This window comes from Nerophis lumbriciformis, linkage group LG21 (genome assembly GCF_033978685.3).
Source record: "Nerophis lumbriciformis linkage group LG21, RoL_Nlum_v2.1, whole genome shotgun sequence".
NCBI classification, from domain to species: Eukaryota; Metazoa; Chordata; class Actinopteri; order Syngnathiformes; family Syngnathidae; genus Nerophis; species Nerophis lumbriciformis.
Window position 1 is genome coordinate 40,110,959 of NC_084568.2, and position 16,542 is coordinate 40,127,500.

At 39.1% G+C, this 16,542-nt stretch overlaps 1 protein-coding gene across 1 annotated transcript in view; it reads left to right on the forward strand.

The window, feature by feature from the left end:
• topaz1 (testis and ovary specific TOPAZ 1) overlaps positions 1-14,618 on the forward strand; it is a 70,597-nt gene extending 55,979 nt beyond the window's left edge. The window contains exons 16-20 of the mRNA XM_061982378.2: positions 373-538; positions 601-753; positions 2,463-2,666; positions 13,535-13,721; positions 14,334-14,618. Coding sequence (XP_061838362.2) covers positions 373-538; positions 601-753; positions 2,463-2,666; positions 13,535-13,721; positions 14,334-14,529 — 906 coding nt within the window. The 3' untranslated portion in view covers positions 14,530-14,618. The remainder of the gene's footprint in view (positions 1-372; positions 539-600; positions 754-2,462; positions 2,667-13,534; positions 13,722-14,333) is intronic.
• The last annotated feature ends 1,924 nt before the right edge of the window (positions 14,619-16,542 follow it).

The window sequence follows — 16,542 nt, forward strand, 5'->3', positions numbered from 1 at the left end:
GTTGTCCTGTGTTTTTAACATTTTGCTTTCTATTTACTGTTTTAATTGGTTTTACCCTTTGAAATTGTTTTTAATCATATTTATTTTATATTGTTTTTAATTGTGTTTAATATTGTTGTGCAGCACTTTGGAAAAATTTTGTTGTTTAAATGTGCTATATAAATAAAGTGGATTGGATTGGATTGGATATTGTTCCAATTATTACTTTAAACAATTGTGAAAATGCTCATAACTCAAAGTATGATGGCAATTGAAAGCATGACAAAAATCTGTTTGCATCTCACTGGGAAGTTGAGTAATTCATTGAACAAAGCCAAAATGGTTTGGAAAAGAGCAAATAATGGCAGTAAATCTATCTGTTGGCCTGTGCAGGGTCGGAGGGTGGTGGAGGTGCTGTCCCTTTCCAAAGTCAGCTACTCCATGCTGAAAGATTTATTTGGGAACGGAGATGGCGGCTCACGCTGCTCTTTGATCACCATGGCAACAGAGCTCTTCCTGCTCAGCGGCAGCCTGGAAGGAGCGCTCAACACACTCCGAGGTACTGTTGGCGCTGCTTGAAGGACGCCAGCACCTGTTGACAAGTTGTGTCCGTGAGCGTAGAAAACAAGTGGTTCCTGAGTTCCAGCCTGTGGCCGTGTCCGCCTGCTCACCTGGAGAGCAGAAGCCGTGTGCTCATACACCTGGCTGAGAGGAGCTCACACAGAGACACACTGGAGGTCCTCTCCAATCTCCCCGGAATCCAAGAGCCCAGTGGTGAGGCCCACTTATCTCAGCTGTCTGAACCCTTGGAGATATTTGCTGCTTTTCTTCTTAACATTATCAATAGTAGCCTCTCTTCTGGAATAGTTCCAGTAGAGTTTAAACATGCAGTGGTACGACCTCTACTTAAAAAACCCAGCCTCGACCCCTCTCTCCTCTCTAACTTCAGACCTATCTCTAATCTTCCATACATTTCCAAAATATTAGAGAAGGTTGTCTACAGTCAGTTGTTGCCCTTCTTAGAGGATAATGGTATCACTGAGCTGTTCCAGTCCGGTTTTAAAGCCCTCCACAGCACAGAGTCAGCGCTTCTAAAAGTTTTTAACGATATCCTCCTGTCCACTGATTCTGGTAAATATGTTGTCCTGGTGCTTTTAGATCTGTCTGCTGCGTTCCACGCCACCTTAATCACTCGTCTTGAGAACTGTGTGGGCATTAAGGGCGCCGCCCTCAACTGGTTCCGGTCGTACCTAACCGACAGGAGTTTTTGTGTAAAAGTAGACAGTTTTATGTCGTCCACAGCTCCTTTACCACATGGGGTCCCCCAGGGCTCAATCCTTGCCCCAATTTTATTTGCGCTTTACCTTCTCCCCCTTGGTTCTATTTTTAGGAAGTACAGTATTGCATTTCATTTTTATGCCGATGATTGCCAGATTTATTTTCCCATGGCACAAAATAACACGGTTCAACGTCTTATTGACCGCCTGCACGACATCAAAGTCTGGCTTTCAGCTAACTTCCTGAGCCTAAATGAAGATAAAACAGAAGTTATGTTGTTCGGTCCAAGTCGCTCTCCCTCCCCCAACGTTGACCTCGGCACTCTGACCCCGTATCTCAGCGACTGTGTCACAAACCTGGGGGTAAAGTTTGACTCAGATTTTAAATTCGAAAAACAAATCAGCAGCGTCGTTCAAAAAAGCTTTTATCAATTACGCCAAATAGCAAAAGTGAAACCGCTTCTATCAAGACATGATCTTGAGAAATTAATCCACGCTTTTATCTCGACTCGTCTTGATTACTGTAATGCCCTGTATGTTGGCATTAGCCAGGCCTCCCTCGCCCGCCTGCAGCTCGTGCAGAACTCTGCTGCTCGTCTGCTAACACAGACCCGCAGACGTGAGCACATCACCCCTATTTTAGCGTCCCTTCACTGGCTCCCTGTGCGTTACCGAATACATTTTAAACTCCTTTTATTTGTTTTTAAATGTCTAAACAACCTCGCGCCAACCTATCTCTCCGACCTCCTTCAGCCTTACTGCCCCACCCGATCCTTAAGATCAGCCGATCAGCTGCTGTTGACGGTCCCTGACACAAGGCTGAAGCTTAGAGGTGACAGAGCTTTCGCCGTTGCTGCTCCCAAGCTCTGGAACGACCTACCCCTGAGTGTTAGACAAGCCTCCTCTCTTCCTGTTTTTAAATCTCTCTTAAAAACATACTTTTATTCAATGGCTTTTAACACTGAGTGATATCCATCCTGCAATGGCGCCCCATAATACACCTGCTGTGATCCTGTTTTTATGTTTTTATTAATTCTATTTTAATTATTTATTTTTTTATCGTGTTCTGTTTGTGTTGTGTTGTGTTTGCTCGGTACTCGTTTTATCTTTTAACCTGTTCATTGTACAGCACTTTGGCTACCCCTGTGGTAAATTTTAAATGTGCTCTATAAATAAAGTTGATTTGATTTGATTTGATTTGTCCAGACCAGGTTGAGGTCTTCAGGTACACTGCCCTCTTTAACTCCCACCTGCAAGTGTGCGTGGACCGACACGTGCTTCCTGTTGCGTCTGACACGGTGGACTTCATGCTCTGTAAGAAGCTGCTGGTGGACTACGCCGTGCTGCAGAAGCTCATTCAAAAACTGGCCAAGCAGAACCACTGGCTGCGTGCACGCCAGGTCTTCAAACGTAAGACTTCTCCCTTCACTGTTCTTCTTCTTTTCAAAATCAGCATCCCCTCTTTTTCCTTTCTCAGAGGTACACATTGCAGAAAATAATAGACCTGGGATGCAAAGTACAAGTGAATGTCAATGCTAGGATCTGCCACTAGTCATCGACTATCTTAGCCATTAGTCGACTAATCAGATTCAATGGCTTCCATTTAGCCTTTGGCTTTTAAATTCAGTTTAAGAAATGTTAGGCATGTGATAACAGCAGATGATTATTTCATTCAGAAATATACAGTATAGCCATACTGTAACTGTGCTGATAATCAGAAGCATGTGAATTTTCAGCAAAAAGACAAAAATCTGCATTTGTAATAATTCATTTTCACATCAAAATATCACTCACACGTTTTTTAAATGAAATATCAATAGAAGTCCGTTCTAAACTAAATTTGTTGAACGCTCGCTGTTCCTCTTGCAAGATGGGGAGCTGATCAGAAGCTCGCTTGTTAGTTAGCTAACATACCTGCCAACTACTCCGGTTTTCCCGTAATTAGTACGGTTTTCATCAACCGATTCCGGGTTACGGTTGCAGTGATAAAAAATACGTTTTTTCATTAATTAAAAAAAAATATTTTTTTTAAATGCGCGAGGCTATTTATAGCACCGCTGCCAAGCACGAGGCACCTGTTGCCATTGTTTCCAAACGAGCGAACGTTCATGGAATCAGCCGGAGAAAAATCGCAAACGAGTCTTAAACCGATAAGAAAACTGCAGTCATTCCGTGAAGAATATTCAAAAGCCTATCCGGGAATAATTATCCGTTCCAAAAAGGGTGAAAACTACGCGAATTGCACCTTGTGCAGACAAGATTTTTTTTGATCAGACACGGAGGAATTAGCGATGTAAAAGACCACGTTGGGACAAAAAAACACAAGTCTAATGCCGTTGCTAGCGATACAAGTGGAAAACTTTCAACGTTTTTCGGATTTTAGCCACAAAAAGGTAATGACACCAATGTTATCTATTGGAATTGTTTAGTACTGTTATACTGTTAAAAGTGTTTATACTATTTATGCTTTCAAGTCCAAGTTGAAGAAATCTTGTTGAATGTTGACAGCATAACTACCAAAATACGGAAGAAGTATGTCCTTAATATTTTTGCAGTGCTATTTCTGTTGAAAAGTTCAAATGATTACATTAGAGATGTGATGTGCCACTTTTCAAGTGTCTGATGGCTTAAATTAATTTTCATTAATTTTTCATATTTTGAATTCTTTTGAAAGGCTTACAAAAAAACTACATTTGAATTGTGATTCCATGCTATTGACAGGACTATTAATTTTAATGAAGTTAGCTTACCATGTTTACAGTATGATAATTGTGATAGAAATGTGAATTTTAGGCACAGAATATTTTTTACAATTGAACAAGGCAGTAGATTATACAAGCTTGGACAGAAAGTTAATAATGACACCAATGGAATTGTTTAGTACTGTTTACTTTGTTTATTTGTTTACTGTAAAAAGTGTTTATACTGTTTATACTTTCAATTAACAAATTGAAGTCTTGTGAAAGGTTGACAGGATAACTGGCATTAACTGTCAAAATAATTTCAAACTATTGAAGTTAGCTTACAGAATAAACATGTCAATCAACCCATATGATTTTTGCTGTAATATTTTTCTTTTGAAAAGTCACTGTGACTGATAGAAAAGTGATGGTTTTAGCAACATTTTAACCTGTCTGAATGCTAATAATCATTTTGCGTCGGGGGGGCGAAGCCTGAACCCCCCACCAGGACTTTGTCCTGGACCTACCGGGGCCTGCGGCCCCTGGACCCTGGCTACTAGGTTTTTCTGATTTCAAAAGTTGGCAGGTATGAGCTAACCATCTTCTCCGTTGGCTCTTCCAACCACAACCTTGATGGCTGTTCACTGTGCTTCTAATAACACATGGATGATTACATTTTAAACACTGTTAGTTCCAAACCAGTTATAGTTCTACAGTATTTATTAGTAGCCAGCGATAAGGTATATTTTTGACATATTACTACAGGATAGAGTTGCCAAATGGGAAATGTTTTCGGAGTTCTTTGCATCAATCAATCAAAGTTTACTTATGTAGCCCTAAATCACGAGTGTCTCAAAGGGCTGCACAAACCACAACGACATCCTGGACTCAGATCCCACATCAGGGCAAGAAAAAACTCAACCCAATGGGATGACAATGAGAAACCTTGGAGGGGACCGCAGATGACAAAAGAGGTCACACAAGTAACACTGTTTTTAACTTTTATTGCCAATCGTGTGCTAACAGGTTCAATTCCGACACTTATTTTTTCTCGTATGTCTGCATCTTTTTCTCCCACACACACTTCCTCATTCTCCGTCAATATCTTTTATGGCATGTATATTCGCAAACCTGAGAGGTCTAAAAATAACACATCAACATAAAAAATACTATCAGCAGGTTGTTAAAATGGTTATTTAACAGTTTTCTTTCTTTTTCAGTTACAAGCTCTCTTTTGTCCCATTTCCTGAACGGTCCAATAGTGTTGCAAAACTGCATGAATGTCTTTTCCTCTCGTTAGAGTAAAATGTCCATTTAAAAGTAAACCGATGCTTCTGAATGATCAACAGAGATGTTGATGCTGTGGCTGTCATCACTCTTTACAAAAAGGTAAATATCCAGTCAACGACCCAAAGAGAATTACAATTCACAAGTCACCCCCAACGGAAGAACTATAAAAACCAAGCAGGCAGCCTTTAGAGCAGTGGTCACCTACCTTTTGTGAGCCCAAGATCCCTGATGCATACCTGCCAACTACTCCGGTTTTCCCGTAATTAGTACGGTTTTCATCAACCTATTCCGGGTTACGGTTGCTGTGGTAAAAAATACGGTTTTTCATTAATTACATTTTTTTTTTTTTTAAGTTTTTTTCACGAAATCGCGGAACAACAATCACAATCGACACTGCTTCCCGTAACTTCCTATCGAGCCATTCCGAATGCCATGCGGGAGGCTATTTATAGCACCGCTGCCAAGCACGAGGCACCTGTTGCCATTGTTTCCAAACAAGCGAACGATCATGGAATCAGCCGGAGAAAAATCGCAAACGAGTCTTAAACCGAAAAGAAAACTGCAGTCATTCCGTGAAGAATATTCAAAAGCCTATCCGGGAATAATTATCCGTTCCAAAAAGGGTGAAAACTACGCGAATTGCACCTTGTGCAGACAAGATTTTTCGATCGGACACGGAGGAATTAGCGATGTAAAAGACCACGTTGGGACAAAAAAACACAAGTCTAATGCCGTTGCTAGCGATACAAGTGGAAAACTTTCAACGTTTTTCGGATTTTAGCCACAAAAAGGTAATGCCACCAATGTTATCTATTGGAATTGTTTAGTACTGTTATACTGTTAAAAGTGTTTATACTATTTATGCTTTCAAGTCCAAGTTGAAGAAATCTTGTTAAATGTTGACAGCATAACTACCAAAATACAGAAGTATGTCCTTAATATTTTTGCAGTGCTATTTCTGTTGAAAAGTTCAAATGATTACATTAGAGATGTGATGTGCCACTTTTCAAGTGTCTGATGGCTTAAATTAATTTTCATTAATTTTTCATATTTTGAATTCTTTTGAAAGGCTTACAAAAAAACGACATTTGAATTGTAATTCCATGCTATTGACAGGACTATTAATTTTAATGAAGTTAGCTTACCATGTTTACAGTATGATAATTGTGATAGAAATGTGAATTTTAGGCACAGAATATTTTATACAATTGAACAAGGCAGTAGATTATACAAGCTTGGACAGAAAGTTAATAATGACACCAATTTCTTTTTTAATGGAATTGTTTAGTACTGTTTTACCATTTGTTTACTGTAAAAAGTGTTTATACTGTTTATACTTTCAATTAACAAATTGAAGTCTTGTGAAAGGTTGACAGGATAACTGGCATTAACTGTCAAAATAATTTCAAACTATTGAAGTTAGCTTACAGAATAAACATGTCAATCAACCCATATGATTTTTGCTGTAATATTTTTCTTTTGAAAAGTCACTGTGACTGATAGAAAAGTGATGGTTTTAGCAACATTTTAACCTGTCTGAATGCAATCAATCATTTTGCGTCGGCTGAACCCCCGACCAGGACTTTGTCCTGGACCTACCGGGGCCTGCGGCCCCTGGACCCTGGCTACTAGGTTTTTCTGATTTCAAAAGTTGGCAGGTATGCTGATGTCTGCCAAAACCCAAAGCAAGATCTACCCCTGCGTCAACTATATTTTATTTATTTATATATGTATACATATTTATTTGTATTTCTTTTCTTATTGTTTTTAAAGACAAAGCTTTGTTATTGTTGGCTGATGTCAACATTTAGTTTTTTTCTCATTGTGCTTTTTGCTGTTTTCCCAATTTTTGTGGGTGTTTTTTTTGCCAATGACACGGGCCACAGATGCTGCACTTTGGCACCCCAGCTGTAGAAGCTAACTGTTTATAGCTATTATATTCTTAGTACCGTAGTATATTTGTTCCTCCTTTGGTCGCACATGTCAGCTTATAGTAGAAAAATCAGCTGTTCACCAGGCGGGTTTTTCCTTCTTTAGCTGCCGCCTTGTTTTATCATGCATTACTGCCTTTGCACATGTCAATGTTTACTTTTGTAAGCACAATAAATCAACACAAAATTCGTACTTTGGAGCAATGTTTATGAACTCTTATTATGTGGCTCGTTAGTTCCCGCCGCAGTCGAGTGACGATAGTCAAGGACTCGTGATTGAGGAAAGAGGTGTTTGATGTTGGATGCTACAAAATGTCCAACAGTCAGCCTGAATGCATTGTTGCAGCGTGTAGAGAGCGGCCTGTTCAGGGGCTGCTGATGTCATATTAATGAATTGTATATTGTTTTTCTGATATTTTTGTGATCGACCGGTAGGATCCCAAAGATCAACTGCTGGATCGCAATGTATGGGTTGGTGACTCCTGCTTTATAGATGTACCGTATTTTCCGCACCATAAGGCGCCCTGGGTTATAAGCCGCGCCTTCAATGAACGGCATATTTCAAAACTTTGTCCACCTATAAGCCGCCCCGTGTTATAAGCCGCATCTAACTGCGCTAAAGGAATGTCAAAAAAACAGTCAGATAGGTCAGTCAAACTTTAATAATATATTAAAAACCAGCGTGATGTGGGCGCGCATGGAGTCGTATATCAACATGGACGGAGCTGCGTGAAAAAAGCCACCCGGCCTCTTCGCGTAAACTTACCTTAACCACTCGCTCATCTTTTCTTCATCCATCCATCCCTTCGAGTTAGCTTTTATGATGACGCCGGCTGGAAAGGTCTCTTTTGGCAAGGTCTTCCTTTTGAATATCACCATGAGTGGAAGTTTCTGGCCATTAGCATGGCAAGCTAGAACCACAGTGAAGGATGACTTCTCATTCCCTGTGGTGCGAATATTCACCGTACGTGCTCCCGTTGTATCCACAGTGCGGTTCACAGGAATATCAAAAGTCAGTGGAACCTCGTCCATGTTGATAATGTTCTCTGGCCGGATCTTTTTTTCAGCTATCTTGTTTTTACAATATGCACGGAAAGTAGCCAGCTTTTCTTGAAAGTCTTTAGGCAGTTGCTGTGAAATAGTAGTCCGTGTGCGGATGGAGAGATTGCGTCTTTTCATGAACCTGGAAACCTGTCGCTTAGTAGGAGCCATTTTGTGGTCTTTACAGATGTAAACACACAAAGGAAATGAAACGTAATATCCGCGCGCTTCTTCTTCTTCTACGCGGGCGGGTGGTTGCTTACAGTAGAAGAAGAAGCGCTTCCTGTTCTATGGGGGTGGGTGCTTACCTTGGCGGTTGCTTGCGTAGAAGAAGAAGCACTTCCTCTTCTACGGGGAAAAAAGATGGCGGCTGTTTACCGTAGTTGCGAGACCGAAACTTTATGAAAATGAATCTTAATATTAATCCATATATAAAGCGCACCGGGTTATAAGCCGCACTGTCAGCTTTTGAGTAAATTTTTGGTTTTTAGGTGCGGCTAATAGTGCGGAAAATACGGTAACCACAGAACACTATACGACTATACGGTATAGTGTTCTGTGGTTACTTTTTGGTTGGCCAAGCGGACGTGACGACAGGCTGTCCTCACTCAGATCCGCACGGACCGGGAGGGGGCGTGCCTTAGGTCCGGCTGGAAATCGGGAGAAATTTGGGAGAATGGTTGTCCCGGGGAGAGGCACTGAAATTCGGGAGGGTTGGCAAGTATGAGATATTCTCACTTCTTTTCTTTTGTCGAGCACAAAGAAAAGAACATTTTAGTTAAATGTAAGTTGTGTCTTGGATCAAAGATCCCGTCTCCTGCCCAAAACAACAATTCAAATCTGCCTGGTTAGGCTCTGTGTATGTCACGTGTGCCTTCCTTAGGTGAAGCCAGCTTTACAGCTATGTTGTTGATTGATTGATTGATTGAAACTTTTATTATTAGATTGCACAGTACAGTACATATTCTGTACAATTGACCACTAAATGGTAACACCCCAATAAGTTTTTACACTTGTTTAAGTCTGCGTCCACTGATTCATGATACAGATATATACTAACATCATAATACAGTCATCACACAAGATAATCATCAGGGTATATTTAAGTTTGGTTGGTATCAACACTTCTGTCATCAACAATCAGCATCAACAATTGCATCATCAGAGAAATGGAAAATTGAAACAGTGTAGGACTGACTTGGTAGGATATGTACAGCAAGTAGTGGACACAGAGAGAGGGATCAGAAAGTATAAGAAAAAGTGTCTACATTTGATTATTTACAATCCGAAGAGGTATTATGTGGAAAGGAGGGTGTTAGTTTAGGGTTGTAGTTGCCTGGAGGTGTTCTTTTGGTGCGGTTTTGAAGGAGGATAGAGATGCCCTTTATTTTACACCTGTTGGGAGTGGATTCCATATTGAAGTGGCATAGAAAGAGAATGAGTTAAGACCTTTGTTAGTTTGGAATCTGGGTTTAACGTGGTTAGTGTTAGTGTTATTATGCTGTTTGTTACTTATGTATGTTATGTTGCAGCTATTTAAAATAGTTTTATCAGTTTGTTCTGGCCTGAAATAAATTGGCCCTTTGAAACATATCTTTGTCTTTGTGTGTTGTATGTAGACCACATTGCTTAGCAGAGTTGAGTGATGCAAATGTATGTCAAGTTGATCAACAGATTGTATTATTCTCCAGTGCAATAACAGTACTGAAATGATAATGATAATGGGAGCTTTAAAAACAAAAAGTAGAAGAAGTAACTAAATAGTTACTTTTCACAGTAACGCATTACTTTTTGGTGTAAGTAACTGAGTTAGTAACTGAGTTACTTTTGAAATAAAGTAACTAGTAACTGTAACTATTATTTTGCTGTGGTGTGGCGCCACGGTCAATCACAATAATAATAATAATTAAAGCTGCAAGCAGCATTGGTCGGGCCCGCATATTTGGCAGGTGCTAGTCCTAAGTGTCCCAATACTTTTGTCAAGTTTTAGTCCCAAGTGTCCCAATACTTTTGTCAAGTTTTAGTCCCAAGTATCCCAATGCTTTTGTCCAGTTTTCGGCCTAAATGTCCCAATACTTTTGTCCAGTGGTAGTCATAAGTGTCCCAATACTTTTGTCTACTTTTAGTCCGAAGTGTCCCAATACTTTTGTCTAGTGTACCTACCTTGTCTGCATTGTGTGGGCATGTTGGTGCTTCCTGCTTTTAAGCAGCCATCTTGAGAAAACAGCAGCGCAGCAGCATCAGCGCAGCGAATCTTTGAAGGCTCATAAAATCAAAACCGGAGCAGTTAGAAAAATTCTTTCGAAAGCTTTTATTTGGAAGGGTTCAATCTCTCTCCTGTGTTAGTTTGAAGCCGAGACAACAAACGCGCTCAGAGGAGATAATGTTTGAAGAGAAGTGACCGGTTTATAAAAAAAATTTGTTTTGAAGGGGAAATTGCAAACTTCCTGTTGATTTTTGCTGAGGGTTGTCAATCTATGAAAAGTAGGTCTAAGTAAGACCTACATAGAGGTTTTTGTTTCATGTCTCTCTGACTTTCCCAGTGGGAGTTACAGGCAGTTTTGTCATTTGTTTTCTTCCGAGGAGCAGTTTTTTCTGCGTTTTATTAAAAAATTGCGGTAGAGCACAATTTTGAGATTTGGGGTTAGGTTTTTTTCATTAAATCACAATTCTAGCCAGTCCTGATGTGTGTGTTCAGTTTGGTGAGTTTTGAAGCATGTTAAGGGGGTCAAATTACAGCTCAAAGAGGCAAAAGTGACTGTTTTTAGTACTTTTTTGTCTTGAAGGGGGAATTGCCAACTTCCTGTTGATTTTTGCCCGAGGATGTACTATTATGAGAACTAGGTCTGAGTCACTCCTACATAAAGGTTTTTGTTTCATGTCTCTCCGACCTTCCTAGTGGGAGTTACAGGCAGTCTAGTTTTTTTTTTTTCGTAGGGGGCTAGAGCGCAATTTTAAATTTTGAGGTTTGGTTTTTTGATAAAAAGTTTTGCCGTATATTACTGATGTGTGTGTACAATTTAGTGAGTTTTGAAGTATGTTAAGGGGGTCAAATTACAGCGCAAAGTTGCGGAAGAATAATAATAATAATAATAATAATAATAAAGAATAAAACCTTACAAATTCAATAGGTCCTTATGTCCCATTGCATAAGGTCCTTTTGCAATGGGCCATGCGGGCCCTAATAATAGTGGATTAGATTTTATATCGCGCTTTTCTATTGTTAGATACTCAAAGCGCTCACAGAGAAGTGGGAACCCATCATTTGTAGTCCAAACTCTGCAACAGGAACGCTGTAGTGTACAAATGTTGAAGTAAAGAGGTATAGCTCGGTTGGTAGAGTGGCCGTGCCAGCAACTTGAGAGTTGCAGGTTCGATCCCCGCTTCCGCCATCCTAGTCACTGCCGTTGTGTCCTTGGGCAAGACACTTGACCCACCTGCTTTAAATGTAACTTCGATATTGGGTTTCACTATGCTTTGAGTCACTAGAGAAAAAGCGCTATATAAATATAAATCACTTCACTATTGCATACCTGCCAACTACTCCGGTTTTCCCGTAATTAGTACGGTTTTCATCAACCTATTCCGGGTTACGGTTGCAGTGATAAAAAATACGGTTTTTCATTAATTAAAAAAAAAAAAAGGGTGAAAACTACGCGAATTGCACCTTGTGCAGACAAGATTTTTCGATCGGACACGGAGGAATTAGCGATGTAAAAGACCACGTTGGGACAAAAAAACACAAGTCTAATGCCGTTGCTAGCGATACAAGTGGAAAACTTTCAACGTTTTTCGTCGCCCAAACAGATTCTTTGGATGTGATAAATGCCGAAGTTTTATTTACGGAGGCAATAATTGAGCATGGACTTCCAATCGCACTGGCTGATCACATGGGACAGTTAATAATGTAATGCAACCTTTAAAAATCATTACGCGGTGATCGCGGTCCCAAAAATAAACTTTTCTTGCATGATAGTGTCCAGAAAAACTCACTTTATATTACTATAGAGTCCTTTTAACGAATGAGTTTGATGGTTTATCACAAACCTTAAATGAAAGAAGTCCTTTGTTCTCCTGCACCATGCATGCACTTTGGCCTTGCTTCGTGTTTGGTGCGCAATCCTGTTGGCTGTATTTCACAGCACGTCTTTGACAACTTGAAGTGGCATAAAACATTTAAAACAAAGGGGTTATAGGAACAATCACTTTCAGTGTTTTATGCCACTTCAAGTTGTCAAAGACGGTATGCTGGTGCCCGACTGCCACAAGTGGAACAAACATTTGAAACAAAGGGGTTATAGGAACAATGACTTTCAGTGTTTTATGCCACTTCAAGTAAACTTATCATAAAGTTACCATATCATTTTTGCAGTATGATCAATCTGATAGAATAAATTTGGATTTTAGCCACAAAAAGGTAATGACACCAATGTTATCTATTGGAATTGTTTAGTACTGTTATACTGTTAAAAGTGTTTATACTATTTATGCTTTCAAGTCCAAGTTGAAGAAATCTTGTTAAATGTTGACAGCATAACTACCAAAATACAGAAGTATGTCCTTAATATTTTTGCAGTGCTATTTCTGTTGAAAAGTTCAAATGATTACATTAGAGATGTGATGTGCCACTTTTCAAATGTCTAATGGCTTAAATTAATTTTCATTAATTTGTCATATTTTGAATTCTTTTGAAAGGCTTACAAAAAAACTACATTTGAATTGTGATTCCATGCTATTGACAGGACTATTAATTTTAATGAAGTTAGCTTACCATGTTTACAGTATGATAATTGTGATAGAAATGTGAATTTTAGGCACAGAATATTTTTTACAATTGAACAAGGCAGTAGATTATACAAGCTTGGACAGAAAGTTAATAATGACACCAATTTTTTTTTTAATGGAATTGTTTAGTACTGTTTTACCATTTGTTTACTGTAAAAAGTGTTTATACTGTTTCTACTTTCAATGAACAAATTGAAGTCTTGTGAAAGGTTGACAGGATAACTGGCATTAACTGTCAAAATAATTTCAAACTATTGAAGTTAGCTTACAGAATAAACATGTCAATCAACCCATATGATTTTTGCTGTAATATTTTTGTTTTGAAAAGTCACTGTGACTGATAGAAAAGTGATGGTTTTAGCAACATTTTAACCTGTCTGAATGCTAATAATCATTTTGCGTCGGGGGGCGAAGCCTGAACCCCCCACCAGGACTTTGTCCTGGACCTACCGGGGCCTGTGGCCCCTGGACCCTGGCTACTAGGTTTTTCTGATTTCAAAAGTTGGCAGGTATGCTATTGACTCACTCCCACTATCTGTGTGCTCAAAAGACTCTCTAACAGCTGGCTACTACCCCGCCATATCCGCCGCCCCCGGGTCGATGGCACTGATGGTCCCCAGTCAACTGGTAGAAGAGGAGCTGGCGCTCGCATTCGAGATGTTCATCACCGTCAACGCCGATGCTGTTCTGCCCCTCTCAGAGACCACACCTTCCACCCTCAGCATCACCCTCAAGAGGTAACTGCATAACCATTGGAATCTTTGGCCACTGCATGATTCCATTTGGTTCTTCGGGAGAACTACTCAGTGGCCTAGTGGTTAGAGTGTCCGCCCTGAGATCGGTAGGTTGTGAGTTCAAACCCAGGCCGAGTCATACCAAAGACTATAAAAATGGGACCCATTACCTCCCTGCTTGGCACTCAGCATCAAGGGTTGGAATTGGGGGTTAAATCACCAAAAATGATTCCCGGGCGCGGCCACCGCTGCTGCCCACTGCTCCCCTCACCTCTCAGGGGGTGATCAAGGGTGATGGGTCAAATGCAGAGAATAATTTCGCCACACCTAGTGTGTGTGTGACAATCATTGGTACTTTAACTTTAACTATTCAATTCAGAATCCATTCTTCATTCAACATAAGTACTTCTTCAATAACATTGGGTGCCAGGTCTATGATTAACTACATAAAATAGATACATTCTAATATTACATAAATGGTTTCGTTTCATAAAATGGCTGGAAATGTAATTTTTTTGAACCAATTAAGAGTCTTTACGCATAAGAATCTCAATTCATTCAAACATTTTTTTTCTTTATTTGACAACCCCAAATGATTAGTCCCTGCTCCACCAGGACTCAGGTGAGCGAGAGCGATTACCTGCTGGCCGGCAGCCGCCTGCTGGCTGCGGCGTGCATCCCTCAGCCCAAACTGCTGCTCCACTACACTGCTGTCAACTCCTCCCAGGAGCAAGTCTTCACTCTCAGCCTGGCCTCGGCCCAGCGCTGGCTGCACAGCAACCATGTGTGGGCCAACCAGGTGTGGACTTAAGACTGAATTATTGTATATTAGTGACAGTTCAACCATGTCCATGTATATTTTTGTTTATAATGTTTTTATTAAAAGTTCTGCTTTAAAAGTTCTGCTACACAAAAGCACCTTGTTTATTTGTGGCCTTTTTCCCAACACTCTACTGTTTGTTATAGATATTTACTCTGAGAAACTAATGAACATTTCATCATTTGCTTTGTGTTTATGATTCAGATTGTTTTGGGGGAGGAAAAGAGCCATTAATGTTGTTGCCTGACGCCCACTGTGCCGTGATGTGTGTGTCTAATAGACAATTACCCTCACGTCTTATTGGAAGACACAATTACATGTTTCCATTTCCTTTATCAGTGCTTCAGGCTTCACTGGAAATGTTTCTTAGGACCCATTCAGTGTGATTGTTTGTAGCCACAACCCAAACACACACAATTGTTTATTCTTGTGTGTGAGAGCTGCTTGAAGGCAAGTCAAGGTAGGCCTTCACTTGATCATCTTAACATTGTCTAATACTGTTTCATCTTAACATTGTCTAATACTGTTTCATCTTAACATTGTCTAATACTGTTTCATCCTAACATTGTCTAATACTGTTTCATCCTAACATTGTCTAATACTGTTTCATCTTAACATTGTCTAATACTGTTTCATCTTAACATTGTCTAATACGGTTTCATCTTAACATTGTCTAATACTGTTTCATCTTAACATTGTCTAATACTGTTTCATCTTAACATTGTCTAATACTGTTTCATCTTAACATTGTCTAATACTGTTTCATCTTAACATTGTCTAATACTGTTTCATCCAAACATTGTCTAATACTGTTTCATCTTAACATTGTCTAATACTGTTTCATCTTAACATTGTCTAATACTGTTTCATCTTAACATTGTCTAATACTGTTTCATCTTAACATTGTCTAATACTGTTTCATCTTAACATTGTCTAATACTGTTTCATCTTAACATTGTCTAATACTGTTTCATCTTAACATTGTCTAATACTGTTTCATCTTAACATTGTCTAATGCTGTTTCATCTTAACATTGTCTAATACTGTTTCATCTTAACATTGTCTAATACTGTTTCATCTTAACATTGTCTAATACTGTTTCATCTTAACATTGTCTAACACTGTTTCATCTTAACATTGTTTACTACTGTTTCCTCTTAACATTGTCCAATACTGTTTCATCTTAACATTGTCTAATACTGTTTCATCCAAACATTGTCTAATACTGTTTCATCTTAACATTGTCTAATACTGTTTCATCTTAACATTGTCTAATACTGTTTCATCTTAACATTGTCTAATACTGTTTCATCTTAACATTGTCTAATACTGTTTCATCTTAACATTGTCTAATACTGTTTCATCTTAACATTGTCTAATACTGTTTCATCCTAACACTGTCTAATACTGTTTCATCTTAACATTGTCTAATACTGTTTCATCTCAACATTGTCTTAACGTGTCTAATACTGTTTCATCTCAACATTGTCTTAACGTGTCTAATACTGTTTCGTGTGAACATTGTCTAAAGTGTCTAATACTGTTTCATCTTAACATTGTCTAATACTGTTTCATCTTAACATTGTCTAATACTGTTTCATCTTAACATTGTCTAATACTGTTTCATCTTAACATTGTCTAATACTGTTTCATCTTAACATTGTCTAATACTGTTTCATCTTAACATTGTCTAATACTGTTTCATCCTAACACTGTCTAATACTGTTTCATCTCAACATTGTCTTAACGTGTCTAATACTGTTTCATCTCAACATTGTCTTAACGTGTCTAATACTGTTTCATCTCAACATTGTCTTAACGTGTCTAATACTGTTTCGTGTGAACATTGTCTAAAGTGTCTAATACTGTTTCATCTTAACATTGTCTTAACGTGTCTAATACTGTTTCGTGTGAACATTGTCTAAAGTGTCTAATACTGTTTCATCTTAACATTGTCTTAACGTGTCTAATACTGTTTCGTGTGAACATTGTCTAAAGTGTCTA